This window comes from Mustela erminea, chromosome 15 (genome assembly GCF_009829155.1).
Source record: "Mustela erminea isolate mMusErm1 chromosome 15, mMusErm1.Pri, whole genome shotgun sequence".
NCBI lineage: Eukaryota > Metazoa > Chordata > Mammalia > Carnivora > Mustelidae > Mustela > Mustela erminea.
The window spans coordinates 28,459,782-28,482,930 of record NC_045628.1 but is presented as its reverse complement, the minus strand read 5'-3'; the positions used below and the strand labels follow the sequence as shown (position 1 = coordinate 28,482,930).

General features: G+C 38.9%; 1 protein-coding gene across 12 annotated transcripts in view; it reads right to left on the bottom strand.

Annotated features, from left to right (window-relative positions):
- RBM26 (RNA binding motif protein 26) overlaps positions 1–3,376 on the bottom strand; it is an 87,180-nt gene extending 83,804 nt beyond the window's left edge. For 6 of the 12 annotated variants that reach the window (XM_032314300.1, XM_032314308.1, XM_032314302.1 and 3 more), the window contains exon 1: positions 2,848–3,374. In XM_032314300.1, coding sequence (XP_032170191.1) covers positions 2,848–2,918 — 71 coding nt within the window. In that variant the 5' untranslated portion in view covers positions 2,919–3,374. Of the gene's footprint in view, positions 1–2,847 lie in introns of all 12 variants that reach the window. The other 6 variants (XM_032314298.1, XM_032314306.1, XM_032314299.1 and 3 more) reach the window with 2 other exon arrangements.
- Positions 3,377–23,149: the final 19,773 nt, after the last annotated feature.

The following is a 23,149-nucleotide window of genomic DNA, read 5'->3' as shown; positions in this document are numbered from 1 at the left end:
GAGATATTTTACTAGCACAGGTAGCTAGAAAGTTCCATACAAGTTTTGAGTTACATCTTAACCCTGGGCCTTCAAATATCCTCCTTCAAATAAGTGCTATTTGGCAATTACACTTTTAAAGTAACGCAAAAAAAAAATCCCTTTAGATAACACATCCTAAAGTTTCACAAAACCAAGGCTAGAAACCACAAGTCTTAAGCAAATAGAATCAGCTTTAAAAGTTATCGAGAACTCACCTAAAATGCAATGAAAGGACAGGAACTTGGATAAGGGCTCAATTTACCACAGCAATGTACATTATGAAAGGGCCAATCCCAATTCCTACCACTGTCTAGGCTGTACTAGCAGCCTTATTTATCCTAACAGTAATGACTGCAGTGCTACAGTCATCTAAGTAAGCTATAAGGTATCTGAAACATACTTTATTAAAACTGAATAAAAGTCACAAGCATACACTACGTAACTATAATCTCCTTTTAGGTTACAGTATAACATATAGAGATGTTAAATCACTATGTTGCTTACCTGAAACTAATATAACATTGTGTGTCAACTGTAACTCAAAAATTTCTTTAAAAAGGAATGCTATTTAAACTCAAAAAAATTTTTTTACATTTCTGTTCATCTAATACCTATCGAGTGCTAATTACAAACCAGGCAGTGTCTAAAGATTAATACGTATTATTTCCCCATACAGATGAGGAAACGGGACACACTGAGTTAAGTAATTTACCCAATATTACACAGCTGGTAGGTGGCAGAGGCAAAATTCAAAGTCAGCCATTCTGACTCTGAAGTTCATCCTCTAAACCACTACAACCACTGTTGCACTCTCTCTCTCTCCATCCTGAAATAAGGCTTCTATCTGGACCATCTCACTTCAAAGAAACTATTTTGCTAAGGTCACCAATGACTCCTACCTTTCCCAACTTAAGGGCCACTTATCTGCCTCACCTTTTTCATCCACTCTGCAGCATCTCATCAAGTTGACAACCCACCTCTCTTGTCATACATTTGTTTCGTAAGTACCATAAATCTCAGTCTTGAGATCTACCTCAAATGTGGGCCCTCATTTCTTCCCTATCAACATTCTGACTAGGAAATCTCCCACAATTCCATAGTTTCAAATACTCTCTGCATGACTCTTTTCTTTCTCTAGTCCTACGTGAGTTCTAGACTCAACCCAACCACCTCTTAAATATCTAACTTGAATGTGTAACAAACACCAATTACCTTTCCTCCTCCCCTCAACCTGTTCTCCCCCAGCCTTCTCCATCATCACCCATCCAGCTGTTTAGGCTAACCTCTTAGTCATTATCCTTGATTTCCCTTTCCCTTATCTCCCACATCCACTCCAACAGCAAGGTTCATCAGATCTACTTATAAATCATATTTTGTTCTGCCTCCATTACCATTTTAATATAAACGACCTACATTTCTGCCTACAGTGCCCTTCAGAATAGTCTTCTCATTCTTGCCCCCTTAGTCTCCGCAAAGCAAGCGGTGTTAAAATCAAATCAATCCCTGCTTGCTTTAAATTATCTAAGGTCTCACTGTATTTTAAATAAGATCCTAGGTCTTGACCATGACCTCACAGAACCTAAATAATGTGCTCCTGACTAATTCTCCAACCTCCTGTTACTCCATTCTCTCCCCCACCACAATGTTCCTTGCAGCCAGAGTTGCCTTCCTTCTCTTCTGGAACACACCATGATCATATCTGCTACAGGGCCTTTGCACTTGCTGTTCCTTCTACAAGGAACAGTCTTTCTCCTGACTTTGACACAGATGGTTTCTTCTCCTCCCTCAGGGTTGCTCAAATGCTACCTCCTGCGAAAGGCCTTCTAATCAGTCTTTTATATGACCCTCTATTATTACAACCGTCACTGCTATTTTAATCTGGAATTACCTTATTTCTTTAATACTCATTTACTACTGTCTCCTCAACTTTGTAATTTAAAAGCTCTATCACCAAAGCTTCCCACAATATACAGCAGGCACTTAATAAACTTATTAAATGAATGGATTTTCCCTCTTTCATTTTGTTTATTGTAAATCAACTAATTTTGATAAAGCACCTGACCCATGATATGTTTTATATGTATTAAAAGTTAAATCCTTAAAACACTCTTATTTTTTCCAAAATAAAACATTCCAGCATTCTGAACAACCCCCCCCCACACACACACACACAAACAACTGAGTCCATCTACAGCATCCCACTTAAACGTGCCAAATATACCATATGGATAAATAACATTTTCTTCCTCCTCTCCAAGCTAACAAATCTGCTAGTGGGAAAAGGGAATCTTACTGGGCAGCTTAGCACCTGTTACATCTTCAATCAGTTAAGAGAGGTGCGGGCGAGCCAGATAGCACATGGGAAACGTGGCCTTTCTTTCGGGGACTATATTTAGGTAAAACGTGAATGGCTTACATTAGAACTGTCCTAACCCCTAACTAGGGCCAGTCACTTCATTTAAAGAAACAAGGTAAAACAGTCTGTGGGCAAGAGGTTATGCTCGGGTTCACTAAAAGAAAAGAAACCAATTTGGGGGCCCTCACCAAATGTGTGTGTGGACTGGGATCGGTCTACATATAACGGGAAAACAAGGGAAGGAGGTATCAGTTGGAGGACCAACTCAGCGGTATGATAAAGGTCAGCTCAGGCTCTCTGGGGAATCCTGAACCTGTAAGCGAGGGTGGAAATGGAGAAAACACAAAACCCGGGGATCTATGTTCCCCGCTTCGGCCTCCATCACAGGCACTTCGGGCAACTGCACAGATCTCTGTGTCCGCCTATCTCCCACTTTCAACCCTGCAAGGAGAGAGCCCCCGGATACTCACATGGGCTCGAGAGTCTTGCTGAGCCAGGACTTGAGTGCCTCGAAGTTTTCAATGATCATTTTAGAAACCATCCACAGCGGCCCCGAGGCCCGTCACACTCCTCTGCCCGCCCAGGTCGCGGCCGCTACAGCCGCCGCTGCCCCCGCCCCCTCCTCCGCGCGCCTCCCGCGTGGGCCGCGGTGGGAGGCGCCGGTGGCAGGTTCCCGCGAGCCCCGATCAGCGAACAGCTCTGCGGGTACCGTCGCAGGCCGCGAATCCACGGGGTGCCAGGAGCTCCCCGTCCCCGGACCCCGACTGAGGCAGCAACGGTTTGCCCGGGCCCTCCCCCTTCCCTCCACCCGAGCAAATCTTGAACCGGGAGCGCGACACGCGCCTAGATCCGGGCTTTCACTCAGCCTCGGGATCAGGTGGTGTTGGCAACGCAGAACAGGCAAAAGTGAAGAAAGCGAAGACGAAGGGCAGCTCAATGGGAACGATTCGGGGGGTCTTCCCGGCTCCCAGCACCCCCAAGAAGATGGCTGCCGATAAATCTCGCGAGAATTGATGAAGTCTCGCGGTGACTCCCGGAGCCTGCTGGGAAGAGACGTAACATCGGCGGAGAGCGCGCTGGTTGAGTGCGGTACTTCGATTTTTTTTTTTTTTTTTTTTTTGGCTTATTTACGTGGTTTGCGGCCTTTGTGTTTTTTTTACGCCTTGGCCCGGGTACGGAATAAAGATTTCCTTTCTTACGAGACGGGAGAGGCCGCTGACTTCAGAAACACTGGGAGTCCCAGTTCGTCCTATGTAATAGATGGCTGTGGCGCAGGAGTGGAGCGAACCTCCGGACCGGAGCGCTCCTTGAGAGCGTCTGCACGTTGTGCTGGGGACGCAGGGCGGCCCGTGGTCTCCAGGTGTGCTGTACTGCCTCCTCCGTTGATCTCAGGGTCCTGCAGTACCGTACTGTGCGCTGTGGTGTGGCCAGGACTGGGAAGCACGGGCTGGTGTAATCTAACCCTTGGAGACTTCTAGAGGATTGGTGTCTTGTCCAAAATTACTCGCCTTGATCGCAGAGAGGTAATGATCTAGGGCTGCCCCAAAGGAAAGGTGAGATGACGCCGACGGTTCCGAAATAGTTTTCCAGCCATCTGAAACTTCGGACGTTTCCCCCAGCTCAAGATAAGAACAGTGTGTTCTTAATTCTCTTCTTTTAGAGCCGATTCAGCCACAGATAGGAAATTAAAGTGTCAAAAGACCCTTCATATCAGCCTTCTAAATAAATGAACTTCCCTTCTGGGGAAGTTTGAATCCTGTCTGTGTAATTTATTTGCTATTATTGACTATGGTTAAGGTACGAGGTGGGATTTTGCGAAAGGTCTTGTGCCTGTAAACTAAAATGAAATGAAAATAATTAGCAGCATAAAGACATTTAGAATAAGTAGAACAATAAAAAGCTCTCGTGGCAGGCGGTGGTAGACGAAATTGTCCTTAAGAACTCTGAGTTTGTAATTTGCTGGATTGAAGTGTCCTTAAGCAATAAGTGGGAAAGATTATCAAATAAGAAAAGCTAGACATTTGTTTTAAAATACAGCATGTAGAGTAGAATGAAATTAGAATTCAGTCACCGAATAACCCGGATGTTGGTTAAAGTAGTTTAGCCAAGTGAAATAAGTTAGAAGCAAGAGGACAAATATATGATTCTACTTATGAGGTACCTAGAGTAGTCAAACTCAGAGACAGAAAGTAGAATGGTTGGGTGTCAGTGGTGGGAGAGTAGGGGGAGGATGGGGAAAGAGTTTTACTTGGGATGCTGAAAAGTTTCTGGAGAGAAACAGGGTTGATGGTTGCATGGTTAATGCGATCGAATTGTACACTTAAAAATGATTAAAACAGTAAATTTTATGTATACTTTATAACAATAAAAGTGATATTTTTATTTTTTTTTAAGATTTTATTTATTTATTTGACAGTGATCACAAGTAAGCAGAGGCAGGCCGTGTGGAATGGGGGGGGATGGTGGGGAGCAGGCTCATGGCTGAGCAGAGAGCCTGATGCCCGGCTCAGTCCCAGGACCCTGGGATCAAGACCTGAGCTGAAAGCAGAGGCTTTAACCCACTGAGCCACCTAGGCACCCCTGATTTTTTTATTTTAATGTTGCTGTGGGAAAAGTAAAATCCTAATTGTTTAGCTTGTTTATTTAATAGACTTGTCTCAGGCTGACTCCAGGAGGGTGTTCAACTTCATCACCAACTGTTCCTTAAATGTCCCTCTGCTCCTGCCTTCCAAAGCTAACCACCGTTCTACCAATACTGTATACTCTAGGTAAACCGATTTGCTCACCCTCCACTTCTCCAAATACTTATCTACATCATTTCCCCAAGGAACACCTCCACTTCTTTCTCTGGTTGCTCAAATCTTACCCACTCTCTCCTAATACCACTGGTACTGTATGTTTGAAGTCTTCTTTGACTTTTCCTAAACAATAGCAACAGCTTTTTAATCTCTGCCTCTCTGGCTGCCCCCTTTATCAGTTCATCTTTAGGTGCCTTTATCATCATTGACTTTAATAGCAATCATTGTAAAATTTGCATGTAATGATGTAACTTCCCGGCTTAGAATCTTCAACTCCCACATTGTCTTTAGGATAAAAATCAAAATTTTCCAACATTCTATAAAAGGGCTTTCGTAATCAAACCCCTACCTATTTGCCTTAGAAAGTTCTTTCACTTTCAGGTTTTGCTTCAGCCATCTGGAGCTATTCCATGTTCCTTGGAAGGAGGTGTGTTCCCACACTAAATGGGGCTATTGCGAATGTTTTTTCTTCCCTTTCACTTGATGAAATCCTACTCATCCATCATAATTCAGTGTATACAGCCTCACCTTTGGAAAGGCATCCCTAACCTCCCTGCTGTAAACCAAGAGTCACTCTGAGATTTTCTCCTGTGCTTGTGTCTGTTATAGCACTCTTGCTTTATTTTTCCAAGTATCTGATTATCTGTCCCTTAGTAACTATAGTTTTGAAGCTCCTGCTCCAAGCACAGCCCCAATATATTCAATCAGTTCTCAGTTTTTTGAATGATTCAGTGAAGCTCTGCCATTTCCATGAAATTTTCCATGACCAACGAAGCTGGCAGTGACCTCTTGCTCCTCTGAATCCATTGCACAGTGCTTGTTATTATTCCATATTTAGTCATCAGTGCTTTGTAGCGTGCTTCTCTTTCTTAACCATTAACATCTATCCCTTATCACTTCAGCTTCATCTTTGGCTTTGCCTTCAAAAGTGATAATTAGGGGCACCTGGGTAGCTTAGTGAGTTAAGCCTCTGCCTTCAGCTCAGGTCATGGCTTCAGGATCCTGGGATTGAGCCCTGCATCAGGCTCTCTGCTCAATGGGAAGCCTGCTTCCCCCTCTCTTGCTGCCTGCCTCTCTGCCTCCTTGTGATCTCTCTCTCTGTCAAATAGTAAATAAAATATTTTTTTTAAAGTGATAATTAGCTAGTGTTATTGTCACTGCTGCTAAGAAATGACTAAAACAACCTCTGTTGAATACTTTCTGCATTCAATAACATTTCAGAATGTATGTCAGTATTAGGTTACCTAGTTAACGTTTTCCAATACACAGTGCTCTTTGAAAACCTGTTGACTTTGTTAGTGATGTTCCTTTAGCCAGGAATGACTTTCCTCATTGTTCAAAAACCAGCTTCTCACTGATGCCCTAGGCAAGGATAGTTGCCTCTTGGTTGCTACCTGTAGGATATGAGTTAAAACATCTTGTTTAGTTTTCTCCTCTGTCTCCTTAACTAGATTATGAACTCTTTAAGGACTAGGACTCAAGCTTATTCATCATTGTACTTCCCACGCTTAGCACAGTGTCTGGAACTCAGAAATGTTTACTGAAGGATATGTGCTTAATTTTAAATAGGAAAGAAGTAGAGGCAAGGGAAAATATTTTGGACAGACAAGCCATAATGATACTTCCTAATAGACTTGTATTTCCTCGTGGTTTATTTAGCTGCCCTGATCCTAGGAAGATTCTCCATAGTGTAGTGAACTCCTTCTGAGGTTCTTCCAGTTCTCTCTCCTAGCTGAGGGATGTAATCTTATTACTCTCAGTGGTGTCTTTGGGCTCTAGTTTAAAAATTCAGCCTGCATTTTTACATCACAAAGATACTCTATATGTTCTATTTCCTTTAGAGTTCATTACTCTCCAGAGAATCACATTTAGATCCTTATTCTCCCTGGAATACATTCCTTTATTTGGTGTAAGGTGGGGAGCTAGCCTATTTTGTCTCCAGATGGCAAGCCAATTTTTCTCTGAAATTCTACACAGCAGTATATCCCTTTCTCATTGGTTTTTGATGGCACTTTTATTATATATCTTCTTTCCATTTATATATGGCTCTGGATCTGAACTCTTCAGTTGGTCTCTCTATTTATGACTACAACAGTCATAAATAAAACCTGTTGTTTTTATTGACCAACATCTTATAGTCTATCTTAATACCGATAAGGGCAAATCCCCCCTTTTTTGCTTTTTTTTTTTTTTTTCAAATTTTACTTAATGTAAACCTTTGTTTTTCCAAATACTTCCTAGAACAAGATTGTTGAGCTTGTAAAATAAAAATCCCTTATTGAATGTATAATTTAATTGGTTGTGTGGTAATCACAGGTGCGCTTCTCAGATCTTCCTTCAAGAAAGGGCTCGCTGCCCAACTGAAGGCATATAGTCAGCTGACAGCTGTTAACTCCTTCTAGGTTCACCTGAGCTTTCAAGCTGAAGTTACACTATTTTCAGGGCAGCCCCTTTTCCCCAAGCCCATCCTCAGCCAAAGACAGTGTCAGGCATTGTATAAGGATATACTCAACGTTGATGATAGAGGCTCTGTCAGATCTTCCATGGCAGTCTGACAGCTCCTCCTGCCCAGTCCTGCTTCCTCTCTTTCACTTTCACAAGTGCTAGTCCTGTAAACCTTTTGCATTTCTTTTTTTTTTTTTTTTTTTTTTACCTTTTGCATTTCTAACTCAGCATCTCCCCAGAGAATCCAACTAATGATACAAGTCATCTGATTCATTCTATTTTTATAAATTAAAGTCACAATCAATAACAAAATCTAGCCATACCTTCTGGCCCAATTGCTTCTTTGAAACCATCCCTATCCAACTCAATTTAATATAATCTCATCCCAACACATACCTTCTGGCAAGCCTATGACTTTTTCTGGCCGTCATTGATTTAGCACCTCTCATTGAATTGAATTCCCTGTGACCTCCTTGAGTACTTTTTTCCTTCAGTTACTTCTTTATCTCCTGTGTTCAACCCTTGTACTCTACTAGGCCTTTCCAATGCAGTGTTCAACAAATGTTTCCTAGAGGTCTCTTCTCCACTGCTTGTTGAGAATACAGTGGTAGATAAAAAAAAAGACACTGTATCTGCCCTAAGGAGCTTATAGGCTCATAAAGAAGACAGACTTCTAACAAATAATCATATAGGAAAAAAACTTACAAAATATATTAGTATTCTAAAGAGGGGGAAATGAACCATTTTAACAGTTTAGAATGCTGAAGCATGGTTTCTCTAAGGATATGATATTTAAATGGTTAAGAAAATGGAATAATGAGTACAAGTTAGCCATGTGAAGCAAAATAGAAACAAGAACATTTCTGGCCTACATAATAGCTTGTGGGATGTTCCTGAGGTAAGGAAGGGCCAGGATCTTAAAAGGTCAGAGAGGTGAGAGTGTGTCAAGTCAGGAGGAAACATAGCTATAGGCCAAATTAGGTAAACAAGGGCCATGTTAAGATTTTTAAACAAGATTTTATTTAAAACCTAATGTGCAGGGGCGCCTGCATGACTTGGTTGGTTAAGTATCTGCCTTGGACTCAAGTCATACATAATCCTGGGGTTCTAGGATTGAGCCAGCTTCTCCCTCTCCCTCTGCCACTCCCCCGCTTGTGCACTCACACGCAATATCTGTCAAATAAATAAAACCTTTTAAAAATAATAAAAATAAAATACAATGTGCATCAATTGAGAGGTTTTCAGTGTGGCAGGTTGAATTAAAAACATGAACGTATACACTTCTTAGAAAGCTTAATTAAATTTGGGAGTTTTTAAATAAAAACAAAAAAAGGCAAATCACCTTTACATAAAAATGCTAGGATTTTTGTCTCTCCTAGAAGTAGAATCAAGATCATCTTAATAAAAGGAATACAGTTTTCTCATCTGAGACTAGAGGCCAATAACTTGGAAAGAGAAATAAGGCTTTGCTGTGGTGAGGTATGTCCTTAGGTAATTCGAGAGAAAACCCTTCAGCAATTGCTAGTAGTGTAAACTAGGATCAGAGGACATATGATTTCCCCCTTAATAAGATCAGAGTACTTCTGGTTGCAATAAAAGAATTTGAAGGACAATCACCAATTCTTTAGTGGGCACTCCATTTATACCCATAATTGATTATAATGACTCCCTATAGCAGTACTTTAATGGAAGGGGTCTAAAACCTAGCAGAACAGTACAGAGTAAGAGGACTAGGAGTTGTGTTATTAATACACTGAGCTTTTTATTCTACATAAGGAGAGTAAAGTTCTTCCATTTGGGGAAAGCACTGTCCAATAAAAATATAATAGGAGCCACATATGTAATTTTACATTTTCTAGTGGCCATAATTTTAACAAAGTTAAAGGTGAAATTACTTTAATAACTAAAATACTGTTTTTTCAGTGTGTACTATAAGACTTACTGAGATATTTTACTTTTTTCTGGTTACTAAGTCTTTGATACTAGTGTGTATCTTACCCTTGTAGCTATCTCAATTTAAGCATGCCACATCACAAGTGCCCAGTAGCTACACATTGCTAATGGCTATGCTCTTGGACAGCACAGCTTTAAAACTAGAGAGTGTCTCATGTGGGTATTTAATTGTGGCTGATGTCTGTTGTTTCAGTGTCATTCGTTATTTTCCTCTGCTGAGGTACTGGCCTTCAATAAAATTGGGCTTGAATTTCAAAGACCCTCATTAAGGTTCTACATCATTACTTTCATAATAGATATTTTTGCCCTGAGGCTACTAAGGAAACAAAAACGAAATGTAGAGTTGAACTTTCTTCAAAAGATGGTTCATTCCTCCCTCACTTTTTATTAACCAGGCAGTGAGAGGGGGAGGAACAAAAGGATATACCCTGTTTTCTTCTGATTCTTGGCTTGAAGGACAGAGATTGTTCCATAATAAATATGGGTTGGGGGAAAAAAGCAATGAGGTGAAATGATTTGGCAGAGTCCCCACAGAGGCTCTCTAGAGATCATATGCATATAAGCCTGTAAATACCTACTTCTCATGGAATTCCAAAGTGAAGTTTGTCAGTCTTCTTTGCTTTCTCTTTGATATGTTTTTGTTTTTGTTTTGAGGCACTCATCTTTACAGTAGCTGATGGAATGTTACTTGTATCATGATAGATGAAGAGAAGCCCAAGACCCTTTACTCTGAGCCTAAGCTGTGAGACTCTCACCCAGGTTATAAGTCTTGTTCCCCAGTGTTTATTCATTCAACAAATAATACCCTGAGAGCCTACTGTGTGCTATGAACTTCTCTAGGTCCTGAAAATATAGATGTAAACAAGACAGGCAAGCTTCCTTCCTTAGTAATTTCTTAAATGTTTTTTTATTTTGGAAAAATTTAAACATGCACAAACACAATAGAGTACAATCTTCCCTATCATCTAGTTTCAACAATTATCAACTCATGATCAGTCTTATATCATTGATACTCTAGACTCTCATCTTACTCCATTTCAAATTATTTTGACAACAAAAACATCACATCATTACCTGACAGATGGGTGTTTTTTTAATTTTATTTTTATTTTTTAATTAACATATAATATATTATTAGCCCCAGGTGTACAGGTCTATGAATCGCCAGGTTTACACACTTCACAGCACTCACCATAACACACACCCTCCCCAGTGCCCATAACCCCACCCTCTCCTTACTCCACTTCCACCCCCGCCACAACCCTCAGTTTGTTTTGTGAGATTAAGAGTCTCTTATAGTTTCTGACAGATGGTTTTAAAATATTACAGATTTTTTTCCTCTGGATACTGAGAATTATACCTATCTGTCATCATCTATGGCAGTTTATACAAAAGGCTTTGTGTGTGCATATGTGAATATGAATATGTAATGTGTGTGTGTATGTGTGTGTGTGTGTATATATATATATATATGCATTAATCTCTTCAACCACCATTCAATTAATCATTAATACTTACTGAGTCTTCCTCATAAGTACACCTACATTTACTCATTATCATTTAGCCCAGGCTACACACTGCAGCCAAAGAAATCCATAAAAGCCCATGCTAATCATGTCACAATTTAAAATCTTTTATTGACTCCCTGATTACCAGACTGAAGTACAAATTTATTCATAATAACATCTAATTGAAATGTAGTGTGTTTTATGGTATTAAGTACTGTGCTAAGTGCTTTATAGATATTATGTTAATCCTCACAATTTAGCATTCCCATTTTATAGCTGAGAAAATTAAAGCCTTGAGTGGTCTAAGTACATTCAGGGAGTACTCAAGCATGGTAGAACTTGAACTCAGATCACTAAACAACAGTGACTGCTTCTTTAACCATATTTTACTTAATCTTTCATTATTTGGTGTCTGTCTGGCTCTCCAAATTCATCTCACTTCCTCACCTTTCACACCCTACCGAAGTATTTGTGTAGTTCCCCAAATAAACAGTACTGTATTGAGCAATAAGCAATCTGGTATATGCTGAAGAAAACATCAAAATAGGGGATGCTTGGGTGGCTCAGTTGGTTAAGTGCCTTCCGCTCAGGTAATTCCATGTTGGGCTCCTTGCTCAGCAGAGAGCCTGCTTCTCCCTCTGCCTGCCACTCCCCCTGCTTGTGCTCTCATGCACTCTCTCTGACAAATAAATAAGATCTTAAAAAAGAAAAATCAAAACAGGAACCTAAATATATTTTTTAGAGAATTTGGGAATTTCTCTTAAAGTGTCCAACCAAACATGATAAAAACCAGACAGAAGGAATTTCCTGCATGTATTTTGTTATTAACATTATTTTGAATTTGACTTTAAAATGAAAAAGCATTATAATATTTTTGATGCCTTAGGCCTATAAAATCCTCAGTCTATTCCTAACTGTCGTTTATTCTATTCCAAAACACACTGCCCTTTATTCTCGTCTTTGCACAAAAAAACCCTGCTGTTAAGAACATTTACCATGCCCAGCCTTATTCTGTACTTCACTCTTAATCACACTTCAGAATTTATCTTAAAAAAACCACTTCCTCTAGGAAGTCTTTTCTGACTGGGTTGAGTGTTCACAGTGTGCATCCCTACTATAATTATATCACCCTGTATTGTTAATAGTTGTCCACCACATTAAAAGATCACATTTCTTGAAAGCAAAAGCTTTTTTCCATTCACTGATTTATTCCCAGTGCCTAACATATAATAGATAGTTCTTTTCTCTTTCCTTCCTTCAAATCAGGTTTATCAGCTGGCTGCTACGAGGGAGAATGTACACTGTGGGGAGTTCAACATTTCAACAGGTGGCACTTACAAAAGAATACCTATATAGAGTTTGTAGAGCCGGAAGTAGTCATAGGATGGCCTTGGCAGAGATGGCTCTGAATTTGTAAACTAGGAACCATCGGTAGTTGTATCTTTAGGACACATGACTTTTTGTGGAGTTATTGTTCGGTTGGTCTGTCTGTGTGGTCTTATTCAGACTACAATGGGTCCAATGAGTTGCTATGCAGAGTCTGGAGACAATTTGTCTTGCGTGTCATGGTTTTGTACAGTTTTTCTATTTTGTGAGTGATGATATGGTTTTGCTAGTGGTAGTTTCTGTTTCAACTTTCAGTTCCCTTTTCACATCCTAGTTGCCAGGTGAACCAGTTTTCCCTTTATCCAAAGAATAATGACAAAGCTCTTGTCCTCTCAAGGAGTTCCCAATCTAGGTTATTATAATTTGATATAATAAGATATAAATAAAGCATTATGAGTTCAGAAGAAGCAACAAACTTTTTTTTTTAAACTACCATTTTGTTGATATTCTGCCATATGTGAGGCTCTACATATGATAAATTACTAGGCAATTACATACATTATTTAATCCTCAAAAATCCTATGAAATTGATATTATTTTTCTTGTTTTAAAGTCAAGAAATTGAGATGCAAATGGTTAAATAACCCACAGAGGGTCACCTTGCTAAGAAATGATAGATCTAGAACTTTATTAGGCAAATATTTGCTGGATACTATTCTAGGTGCTTTATCTAATCTCCAAAACGGACTTTTGACGTAGCTACCACTCTGTCTTATTTCACTGTGGAGGAGACTGATTCATGGGGAAGTAAAATAACTCATCTAAGATCACAGAGCTTGTGACCACATTGTAGAGGCAGGATTCAGACCTTCACCACTTGGCCCCGTGGTCCACAACCTTGTCTGCTGCTTCCCTTGAGCCCTATACTTGGGTTCTCACTGTGCTGATCTGGATCATTGACAGAGAAGAAGCTTTACAAAGATGTTGAATGTGAGCTGGGGCGTGCCAGTTAAGTAGGATATTTCTGGATGGATCAGCGAGATAAAGCTGTGCCATTCTATTCAGGGGGAGTTAGTCGTCCAGAGTCCTGGGAGCAGGGAGAGTCTTGTTCAGGAAATGGTAAGGTTTGAGGAATTCTGAGTGCCTTGCACGGGGAGTTGTGGCAGCTGATAAAGCGGGGTACATGTATTGAGACCAGATTAGAACTTCACAATTGCCCCTCACATTTAACTGAAAGGACGCCCCTTAATACTACACTTGTCTCCGATTGGCCATTCTGGTCCTAATGTATCCCCAAAGGAAAGAGATTTGTCACTACAAAAGATACTCATGCTGGAGGCAACTTCAAAAGAAACGTTCCAGGAATGTGTTAAGCAAAGAGACCTTTAGGGGAAAAAATGCTGCTTAGAGATATTTTTAAGGCAATTGCTTTGTGGAGCATAAGGGGCATTTGATGGTCTATGTCCTTGTCAAGTAAAGAAAAAATATGTCATCATTTTCCATCAATCCAGGGTCTTGAATAGCCTATTTTGTTCATGGAATTCTGAGAGCTGACAAGCATTTACTCATCACATGAATCCCATAAGGTAAATACTATTCATGTCCCCATGTAGAGATGAGGAGATTGAGGCTGAGAGGAAGGACTCAGGGGATTTGGGCACATCGCACAATGGGAGGTGGGAGAGCCAACATTTCAAGCCAATTTACCTGATTTCAGAGCCCGTTGTGCCATACCCTCAAGGAGTCTGAGATCTTTTAGCTTGTGGAATTGCAGAACATCCAAAACAGAGCAGGTAGTCAAATGTCTGGAGAATAAGTAGTCAGGAGATAGAGGGGCCAAGAGGAGGGAACTTGGAGCTTCATCCAACCCTGCCCCTTTTGGTATCAGACCCCTTCCCCACCACGTTTGCATACATCACTGGGAAATCTAATACCATCACTTCTTTCACATTCTGTTCTTTAGAGTTACAGTATAGCTCACATTCCGGTGGGGGTGGGGGGTAGGTGCTGTGGACTTATATAAAAAGTCCTCAAAGAATTTATGGACTTACTTTAAAACCACAGCACTACCATTGAGGCTGCATGAGTAGTACATCAGTGATTCCTCCGGGAGCATCAGCAGAGAATTGACTGCTTGCCTTTCTATCCTACCTTTGGGGATAGAGACTGGGGCTCTGCTGGTTAATGTTTAGCAACTGCCTTTCTAGAAAGTAAAATGTATGGATACATACGTATGTACTAAGTTTGACTGATACAAAGGATATGTAAAACACAACTTAACAAAAAATAAAATATACAATACTCTTTATTACAAATTCCCTACAACAAATTGATTCTGACAAAATGTTTTAGATGATTTTTACAAAATGCTTTTATCTGTAACATTTTCTGGATTACTTTTTTATGTCTAGAAAGATAATCAACAAAACAATAAATCGAGTCCAACTCTGTGGCAGTTGCCAATTTCCATGGTATAAATGCTCCCAAACTAGCTTATTTCAGGTTATCAACACATCGCCAAATGCAGAGTTGGAAAGAGAGTCACAGTAACATATCTTTGCGCACTATTTCCACCATGCAGATTCAATAGATGTAAATAACCCGAGGGGCACAAATAATAATAATATAGGGTAGAATAATTAGGAAGTAATACATTTTTAGTACTTATTGCCTTTTAAGGTACAATTGGGTAATTTTAAGTTTAGATCGTTTTTAATAAAAGTTGTCCAAACAACCAGCTTGCAGAATTCTTGTAAATAAGCTCTTACAGGCTGCTAACAGAGGGCTCCAGCACACCATTGACTAGAAGCACTTTGACCTTCCACCACATGGGGAATTCCCAATATTTCAGCAACCAGAATTCAGCAACACATGAAACGAAAAGCACCAGTAGTTTGAGAGAGGAATAGCAGTCAGAACAAGCAAGAGGAAAATGGAACTGATAAAAAATAAGAGAGGCGAAAACCTGAATTGCTTTTTTAAAAGGCATCCTTTGAGAAGTTTAATTAAGTTCATCACGAAAAAATTGAAGAATTTAGTGGATAAAGAGAAGGATCAGATGGTCACCACTGAGACACTAATAAATGTTTTGGAAAATAAAAATAGAAAACATAAAAGGAAGAGGTAACTTGTAATTTTGCAAAGCACATCATAGATTGTGCTGTTGTGACAAAAAAACTATAGATACTCAAAATTGTCATGTGAATTATTGCTTAACTCTACAAATATTTTACATTCCTCCCTAGCTTCAAAATATGCATATATTTTAAACTAATTAAATATGAATATACTAACACAACGGGAACATTTATGATTACTGAAATTTGAAAGGCATAATAAATTAAAATATCCCTATACATATTGTGCATGTAGAAATTTTTTCCTATACAGCCCACTAATGTGGTACCATATTTAGGAATTTTTTTTTTTTTTAAGATTTATTCATTTGACAGAGAGAGAGACATCACAAGTAGGCAGAGAGGCAGGCAGAGAGAGAGGGGGTAGCAGGCTCCCTGTTGAGCGGAAAGCCCGATGCGTGCTCGATTCCAGGACCTGGGATCATGACCTGAGCCGAAGACAGAGGCTTAACCCAATATTAAGGGATGTATTAAATGGAACAGGCACATACTATATAAAACTTCAACATTAATATTGAATGTTCATCTTACTTGCTAATAGTAGTAGTACATTAGCAGACTTTAACATGTATAAGAGTATGGAAAACACACAGTTTAAAACGATTCTCTTTAATATTGGCAAATGAACTAATGGCGTTAACTGTGTGCCAGTTTCTAAATAAAACCAAACTACATGCTGATGTGCTACTACAGAGCCGGCAGAGGGAGCTCAAACATTTTTTGCTTTGTTCTTTAAATCACTACCAAAAATTATTTTCTTTGAAAAGGTGCTTTGTTCTCAGTTTGTTTCTCAGAGTCCACAGTCTCTCATAGTTTCTCTCCCCCTCCAATTTGCCCTACAAACTGAGGGTTTTAGAGGGGAGAGGGGTGGGGGAATGGGTTGACCCCATGAGGGTATTAAGGAGGGCCCTTATTGGAGCACTGGGTGTTTGTTTATATGTAAACAATGAATCTTGGCCCACTACGTCAAAAATAATGACGGACTGTATGACGGCTAACGTAACAATAAAAAATAAATAAAAGGTGCTGGATTCTGAAAAATATGTAGTTATTATTTAAATAATAGAATGTATTAGTAAAAAGTCCTTCCGTTTAAAATATATTCACAAATAAGATATCAATATCACTAATTTTATTTAGAAATGGTAGACAATTGAAATGTCATTCTTTCCATTTATTTTTTCCATAGCCTGTGCTTCCAAAATTGTTTTTTTACCAAGATTTTTGGTTCTGGTAAAGTGGACCAAACTATAATGAAAACTTGCTGGTTGTAAACATTTAACGTGATAGGTAAAATATGACACATTTTATGTTTAATTCTTATATATTTAATAAAATATAAACACATTCCCATTCACTCAGTTCTCAGCCCCTCTACATACATAAACACCATTCATTATTTTCTTAAGTATCCTTCCAGGATTTGCTTATGAATACACAGGCATACATGAATGTAAAGTCTCGTTCTAATCCACCTTTTCCTATGCAATAAGTAGCATATCATATATCCTATTCTGTATTTTAGTTTCATCACTAATATATCTTGGAAATCTTTCCAGTAAGTCTATTATAGAAAACTTACTCATTTTTCTTAAACATCTGTATAGTGGAGGGACGCCTGGGTGGCTCAGTCAGTTAAGCAGCTGCCTTTGGCTCAGGTCATGATCCCTGGGGTCCTGGGATCGAGCCCTGCATCGGGTTCCCTGCTCAGCAGGGAGCCTGCGTCTCCCTCTTACTTTGCCTGCTGCTCTGCCTGCTTGTGCTCTCTCTCCATCTCTCTAATAAATAAATAAAATCTTTTTATAAAAATAAACATTTGTATAGTGAATAGCAAGTGCATTTCAAGAACATATCATAATTTATTTACATGTTCCCATTTGTTGAACTTCTGAGTTGTTTCTGATCTTTTTCTCTTGCAAATAATTTTTTTAAAGCAGTATTTTTTTTTAAGATTTATTTATTTGACAGAGATCCCATATAGACAGAGAGGCAGGCAGGAGAGAGAGGGGGAAGCGGGCTCCCTGCTGAGCAGAGAGCCCAATGTAGAGCTCAATCCCAGGACCCTGGGATCATGACCTGAGCCCAAGGCAGAGACTTTAACCCACTGAGCCACCCAGGCACCCTGCAAATAATTTTTTAATAATAACCTTATATACATGGACCATGTTGTTTATGTAAAGAGTGTATCTAAAGGATGAAGTCCCCAAAAGTGGGAATGCTAGGTAAAAAGACATATGAATTTATAATATTAATGGATGTTGCCACATTACCATATATGAAGGTTTTACCAATTTACATTCCTTCAGGAACAGTGTAGCTGTTTCATCACAATATTGTCAACTGAATGTTATCAAACTTATGAATTTTACCAGTCTGGTAGGTGACATGTACATTTCTCTTACTATGAGTGAGTTAATTGAACAGCAGTGACAAAGCCATTTTTATTTCTTTTTCAGGAACTTACTGTTCATAATCATTTGCTCATTTTTCTGTTGGGTTGTTGGTCCTTATTAAATTGCTGTCTCTCCTTATTAGGGTGACTAGCCCTTTATGCTATGTGTTGCCACTTTGTTGTCTTTTGGTTTATGGTATATATTTAGCATGCAGAAATTTTCATATCTACCTAATCAAATTTATCAATCTTGTTTACAGCCTTTTAGATTTTGATTTATAGAAAATCTTTCCCCACTCGCAGGTTATAAAGAATTCTCCCATGGTTTTTGTTGGGTTGGTTTGTTTGCTTGTTTGTTTCAATTTTGGAGGCTTTTCTACATAGGTGATCATGTCATCAATGACAAAGACAGTTTTATTTCTTCTTTCCCAATCTTTATAATTTTTATTTCCTTTTCTTGTCTTATTGCATTAGCTGGACTTAACAGCATGATATTAAAAAGCAGTGGTGCAGGAGACATCCTTGCCCAGTACCTAATCTTATCTGAAAAACCTCAACTTTCTCGGTATTAAGTATGACATTAGTTGCAGGGCTTTTGTAAATGTTCTTTAACAAATTGAAGAAGTTCTCTTTCTATTCCTACTTGACTAAGAGCGGTATTTTGTTTTGTTCTTGTTGTTTAAAGGTGATTAACATCACTGGACTCACACTGTCTTACCTATGGAAGGCAGCAGCCGAAATCTCTGTTCAGATCTTTTGACTTCTCTGGGTTGCTTTAAATCTGCCTTGAGCAAGTTAGAGTTCAGTCTTTAACTAAAATTTGAGCAGAGTATTTGGAACTCTCCTTTCTGAACCTCTCTTGTATATTTCCCCTTTTTATTTCTGACTATAGTGGTTACCCCAAACTCTATGCTTTCTTATTTCTTGAAACCAGAATGGCCACGGGTTTCTCTTCAAATTTTAGCTCCTTCACTGGAGCTTGCCCTCAGGATAGAAATCACATATAATATTTTCACCTGTTGCCTTTTACTTCAAGTATTGACCTCCCTCCAGCTTCTGCCTAATTTTGCTTACTCTCCAGTTCATTTAGTTGTTCTGTGAGGAATTTTTTTAAGATCATGATATATATCTGAATGATTACTGTAATGCCAGTACAGAGAATTGGGCTTAGTAACAAAGGTTCGATGTAAGAAATCCAAGTAACAAGCTGACAATGACTTAAAATGGATTAACGAGCCCAAGAATAGAGAAGGCAAACAATTAGGAACATCTGCAAGCTCTTGTGACTCTGAACTGCCACATTTGACCCATCTAGAATTTTCTTTAGTGTGTAGAGATGAACAGAAAAAGGATTGAGGTAGTAGCAACCAGAATTATTGCTTGTCACCTGAAGTTCATAAACGAGGTAAATTAATGATAGCTTGAAGCAAAAATGTTCTCTCTTCAGTTTCCATTCACAAAAAATAAATTTAAGCATTTCATGAAGTGCCACTAGTATTTGACTACAGATGTATCATATTACATAGGGATTTTATCAGCTGCTAATAATAGAAACCTGACTTCTATGGCTTAAACACCTATGAGTTTATTGTTTTACATAAAAGAAGTTCGAGTGTTGACTCTCCACAGTGGCATGGAGTTTCACAAAGACAATAGGAATCCAGGCCTTCCTATAGTTCGACAGTGCTTTTCTTGACACATAGCTTCCATCCTCAAGGTCACAAGATGGCAATAGGAATTGAAACCATCATATGTCCATTTTAGGCAGGAATAAATAGAAGGGTAAGGAATGAAAGGACTCATCCAAGCCTTCTGTTAATAAGAGCCTTCTAATAAATCCTAACCTATTACTTTCACCTATATATCTTGACTAGTATTTAGTTACATAGTCATATCTGTCTACAAAGGAGGTTAGAAAGTACTTTTTGTTTTTTTAAAGCTGGGGCATTTGGAATCTTAAATAAAATTGAGATTATGTTGCTAAGGATAAAGGAGAAAATGGATGTTTAATAAGCAACCAGCTGTCTCCGCCACAGGTACCAAATGCTTTTGTTGGAGCTCTCCCAACAACTTAAGCCAAACAACAGCGACAACAAAAACCAGGGAATATATTGACCCCCATAGCGAACTTTAGGTTAACTCTACGCAGGCATACCAATCTAGGCACTCAAATAAGCATTAGGAAATTATTTCCTTGATCTCTCACCTGTGCTTTTACCTGTATTGGAAACAGGCTTAGACCTATTTTCCCTCCTGGAGGCAAGAGAGCTACTAGAAATAATGGACTTACATTCTCCCAGTTTAGCAATCTCAGTGGAAAAAGATCACCTGTTTCTTCATTTTAGAAAGAGTCATTAAGAGGAAGTCATGGTTCTTGGTATCATGTGCCTATTCCTACAATTGTAGACAGAGTATGTGCTGCTCTGATTTGTCCGATCTGTGCCATGGGTCAGTACCAGCTGAACCATATGAACTGAGTTGGTGCAGGATGGTCTCCAAATCATTTTATTGAAGATTTTGTTTTTGTTTTTGTTTTTAATTTGACAGAGAGAGAGATCACAAGTAGAGAGGCAGGCAGAGAGAGAGGGGGAAGCAGGCTCCCTGCTGAGCAGAGATTCTGGATGCGGGGCTCAATCCCAGGACCCTGAGATCATGACCTGTTCGAAGGCAGAGGCTTTACCCACCGAGCCACCCAGGCGCCCCTTGTCTCCAAATTAAACTTGATCTAGAAGAAGGGTGGATGGACACCAGGCAGGCAAAATAACAGGCCTGGTAGAGAGGGTAAAAACTTGGAAGAAAAAATAATTAGATACTTTCAGTCTAGAAATGAAAAGACAAAAATGGCAAAATACTCGTGATCTATGAATCCCTGGCATGATTCCTATTCTCATCAATATTATTCAATAATACAATGTCCACAGGGAGAAAATCAACTTCCAGCCAGTGCTGATAATACTTTGAACATTATGAAAAGCTTTTAGAGTTCTAAAACAACTACCAAAATACCAAGAAAAAGATTTTCATAAGTTTGCTATTTATAGTGGTATTTATTTGTGGTAACTCTTTTAAGAGCTAAACCAAGAAGAGTCAACGTGATGCACAATTATAAGTTAATCCTTTCAGTGCTGTCTTGAAAAAGATTATGGGGAGAATAGGGTTCAAAGCAGTGATGTGCTTTTTTCCAAGGTCATAAATTGAGTTAGTAGCTGACCAAAGTTGCAGATTCCCAAAATATATGACTCATTCTGCTCCACATTTCTATAGTTTATTTTAGTTTATCACAATGGTTGATCCTTTTACGCTTCTTTTTTTTTTTTTTTTTGGAGGTGAATGGCAGAAAATGAAAATGGCCATATGTTTGAAACTCAGCAACATATGCCCTAAGGAAATAATAAACAAAAGAAGAGAGCACAAATACTCAAATGAAAGAAGCAAATGGGACACAGCCAAAAAAAATCTATGGAGAAAATTAGCCAGCAGCTAAATACAACCAATAGTTATGTAAATTGAGGTGTCAGAACTTTCAGCATTTGGTAGGACAGTGAGTACACTTAGGGCTGTCTTTTATTTTGTTTTTCTTTAACATAGTGTCATCCTTACAGAGAAGTTTCAAAAATAGTACAACGAATTCTAGAATAACCTCTACCCAGATTCCGCAAATGTTAACTTTTATTGTCTCATAATCTTCTTCATTTTTTCCCTCTCTACACGTGAGTGCGCGCGCGCGCGCACACACACACACACACACACACACACACACACTCTGAATCATTTAAGTATAAGTTCTTTCCTGCTATACATTTCAGTGTGCAGTTTCTAAAATCAGGAACATTTTTGTATGTAACAAGAGCACAATTTTCAAAATGGGGAAATTACCGCTGATACAACGCTATTATATATTACACAGCCTTTACTCAGATTTTACTAATAGACCAGTAAAGGCAATTACAGAAAAAGAAATTTGGGATCATGCATAACATTCAGTTGTCATAACTCTTTACTTTCCTTCAATATGGAAGCCCCGAGACTTTCTTTGTATTTCATGAAGCTGGCCTCTTTGAAGAGTGCAGGACAATTATTTTGTAGATGATCCTTCAAATTGGGTTTTGTCTGATATTTTCCCTTTGTTAGATTCAAGTTATACAGGAATATCACAGAAAGGATCCTGGGTTCTCAGTGTACCACCTTAGGAGGCATATGCTGCTGACTTGTCTCACTATTTGTGCTTAACCTTGATCATTTGGCGAAGGTGGCATCTGTCACGGTTCTCCACTGTAACATTGTTATGTTACCTCTTAGAATTAGTAGAAGACTTTGGGAAAGATACTTTGAGATTGTGTAACCATCCTGTTACTTCTCAAACATATACACATTAGTTTAAGCATCCATTGATGACTACTACCTGAATCAATTAGAATGAGTATTTTTAAATTAAACTTGTTTCTAAAATGCACACCACTCATGCTGTGCTAAGTGTGAGCATAATCATAGGACTTTTATTATAGATGAATTCCTAAAATCTAAAAAACATAATCAATGATGAGGGTAGGATACAATTTTAATATGCCCAATAATGGATTAAAGACTGATTTTATTGGGGGTTGCAAGTGTTCTAAAATGGACTTATGGTGGTAATTGCAGCACTCAGTAATGTTACTAATTGAGGAGTGCTTTGGTGGTGCAATTAGTTAAGTGTCCAACTTTTGGTTTTGGCTCAGGTCACGATCTCAGGGTCATAAGATGAAGCCCCATGTGGGACTCCAACCTCAGCGTGGAGTCTGCTTGAGATTCTCACTCCTCCCTCTGCCCCTCCTGCTTGTGGGCGCGCACTCTCTTGCTCTCTCCCTCAAATAAGTAAACACATCTTTAAAAAAATAACGTTACTAATTGAATCACTGAATTGTATACCTGAAGTGGGTGCATTTTATAATATGTAAAATACATCTTCCTAAAGGTAGAAAAATAGGAGATAATATGAGTTAAGGAAAAAATTAACTAATTTGAGTCAGAATACAGAAACAAAGGCCAGTGAAAGTGACTATTTAGTGTCATAATTGACATAAGTAATAAATACCTCCTAATTCCAGGGCTCTTAACTTTTTTTTATATCATGGGCCCTTTTGGCAGTGTGGTCAAGCCTATGGATTCCTACCAAGAATAAGGTTTTTAATACATAAAATATATAGGATTACCAAAAATAAGTAATTCAACTG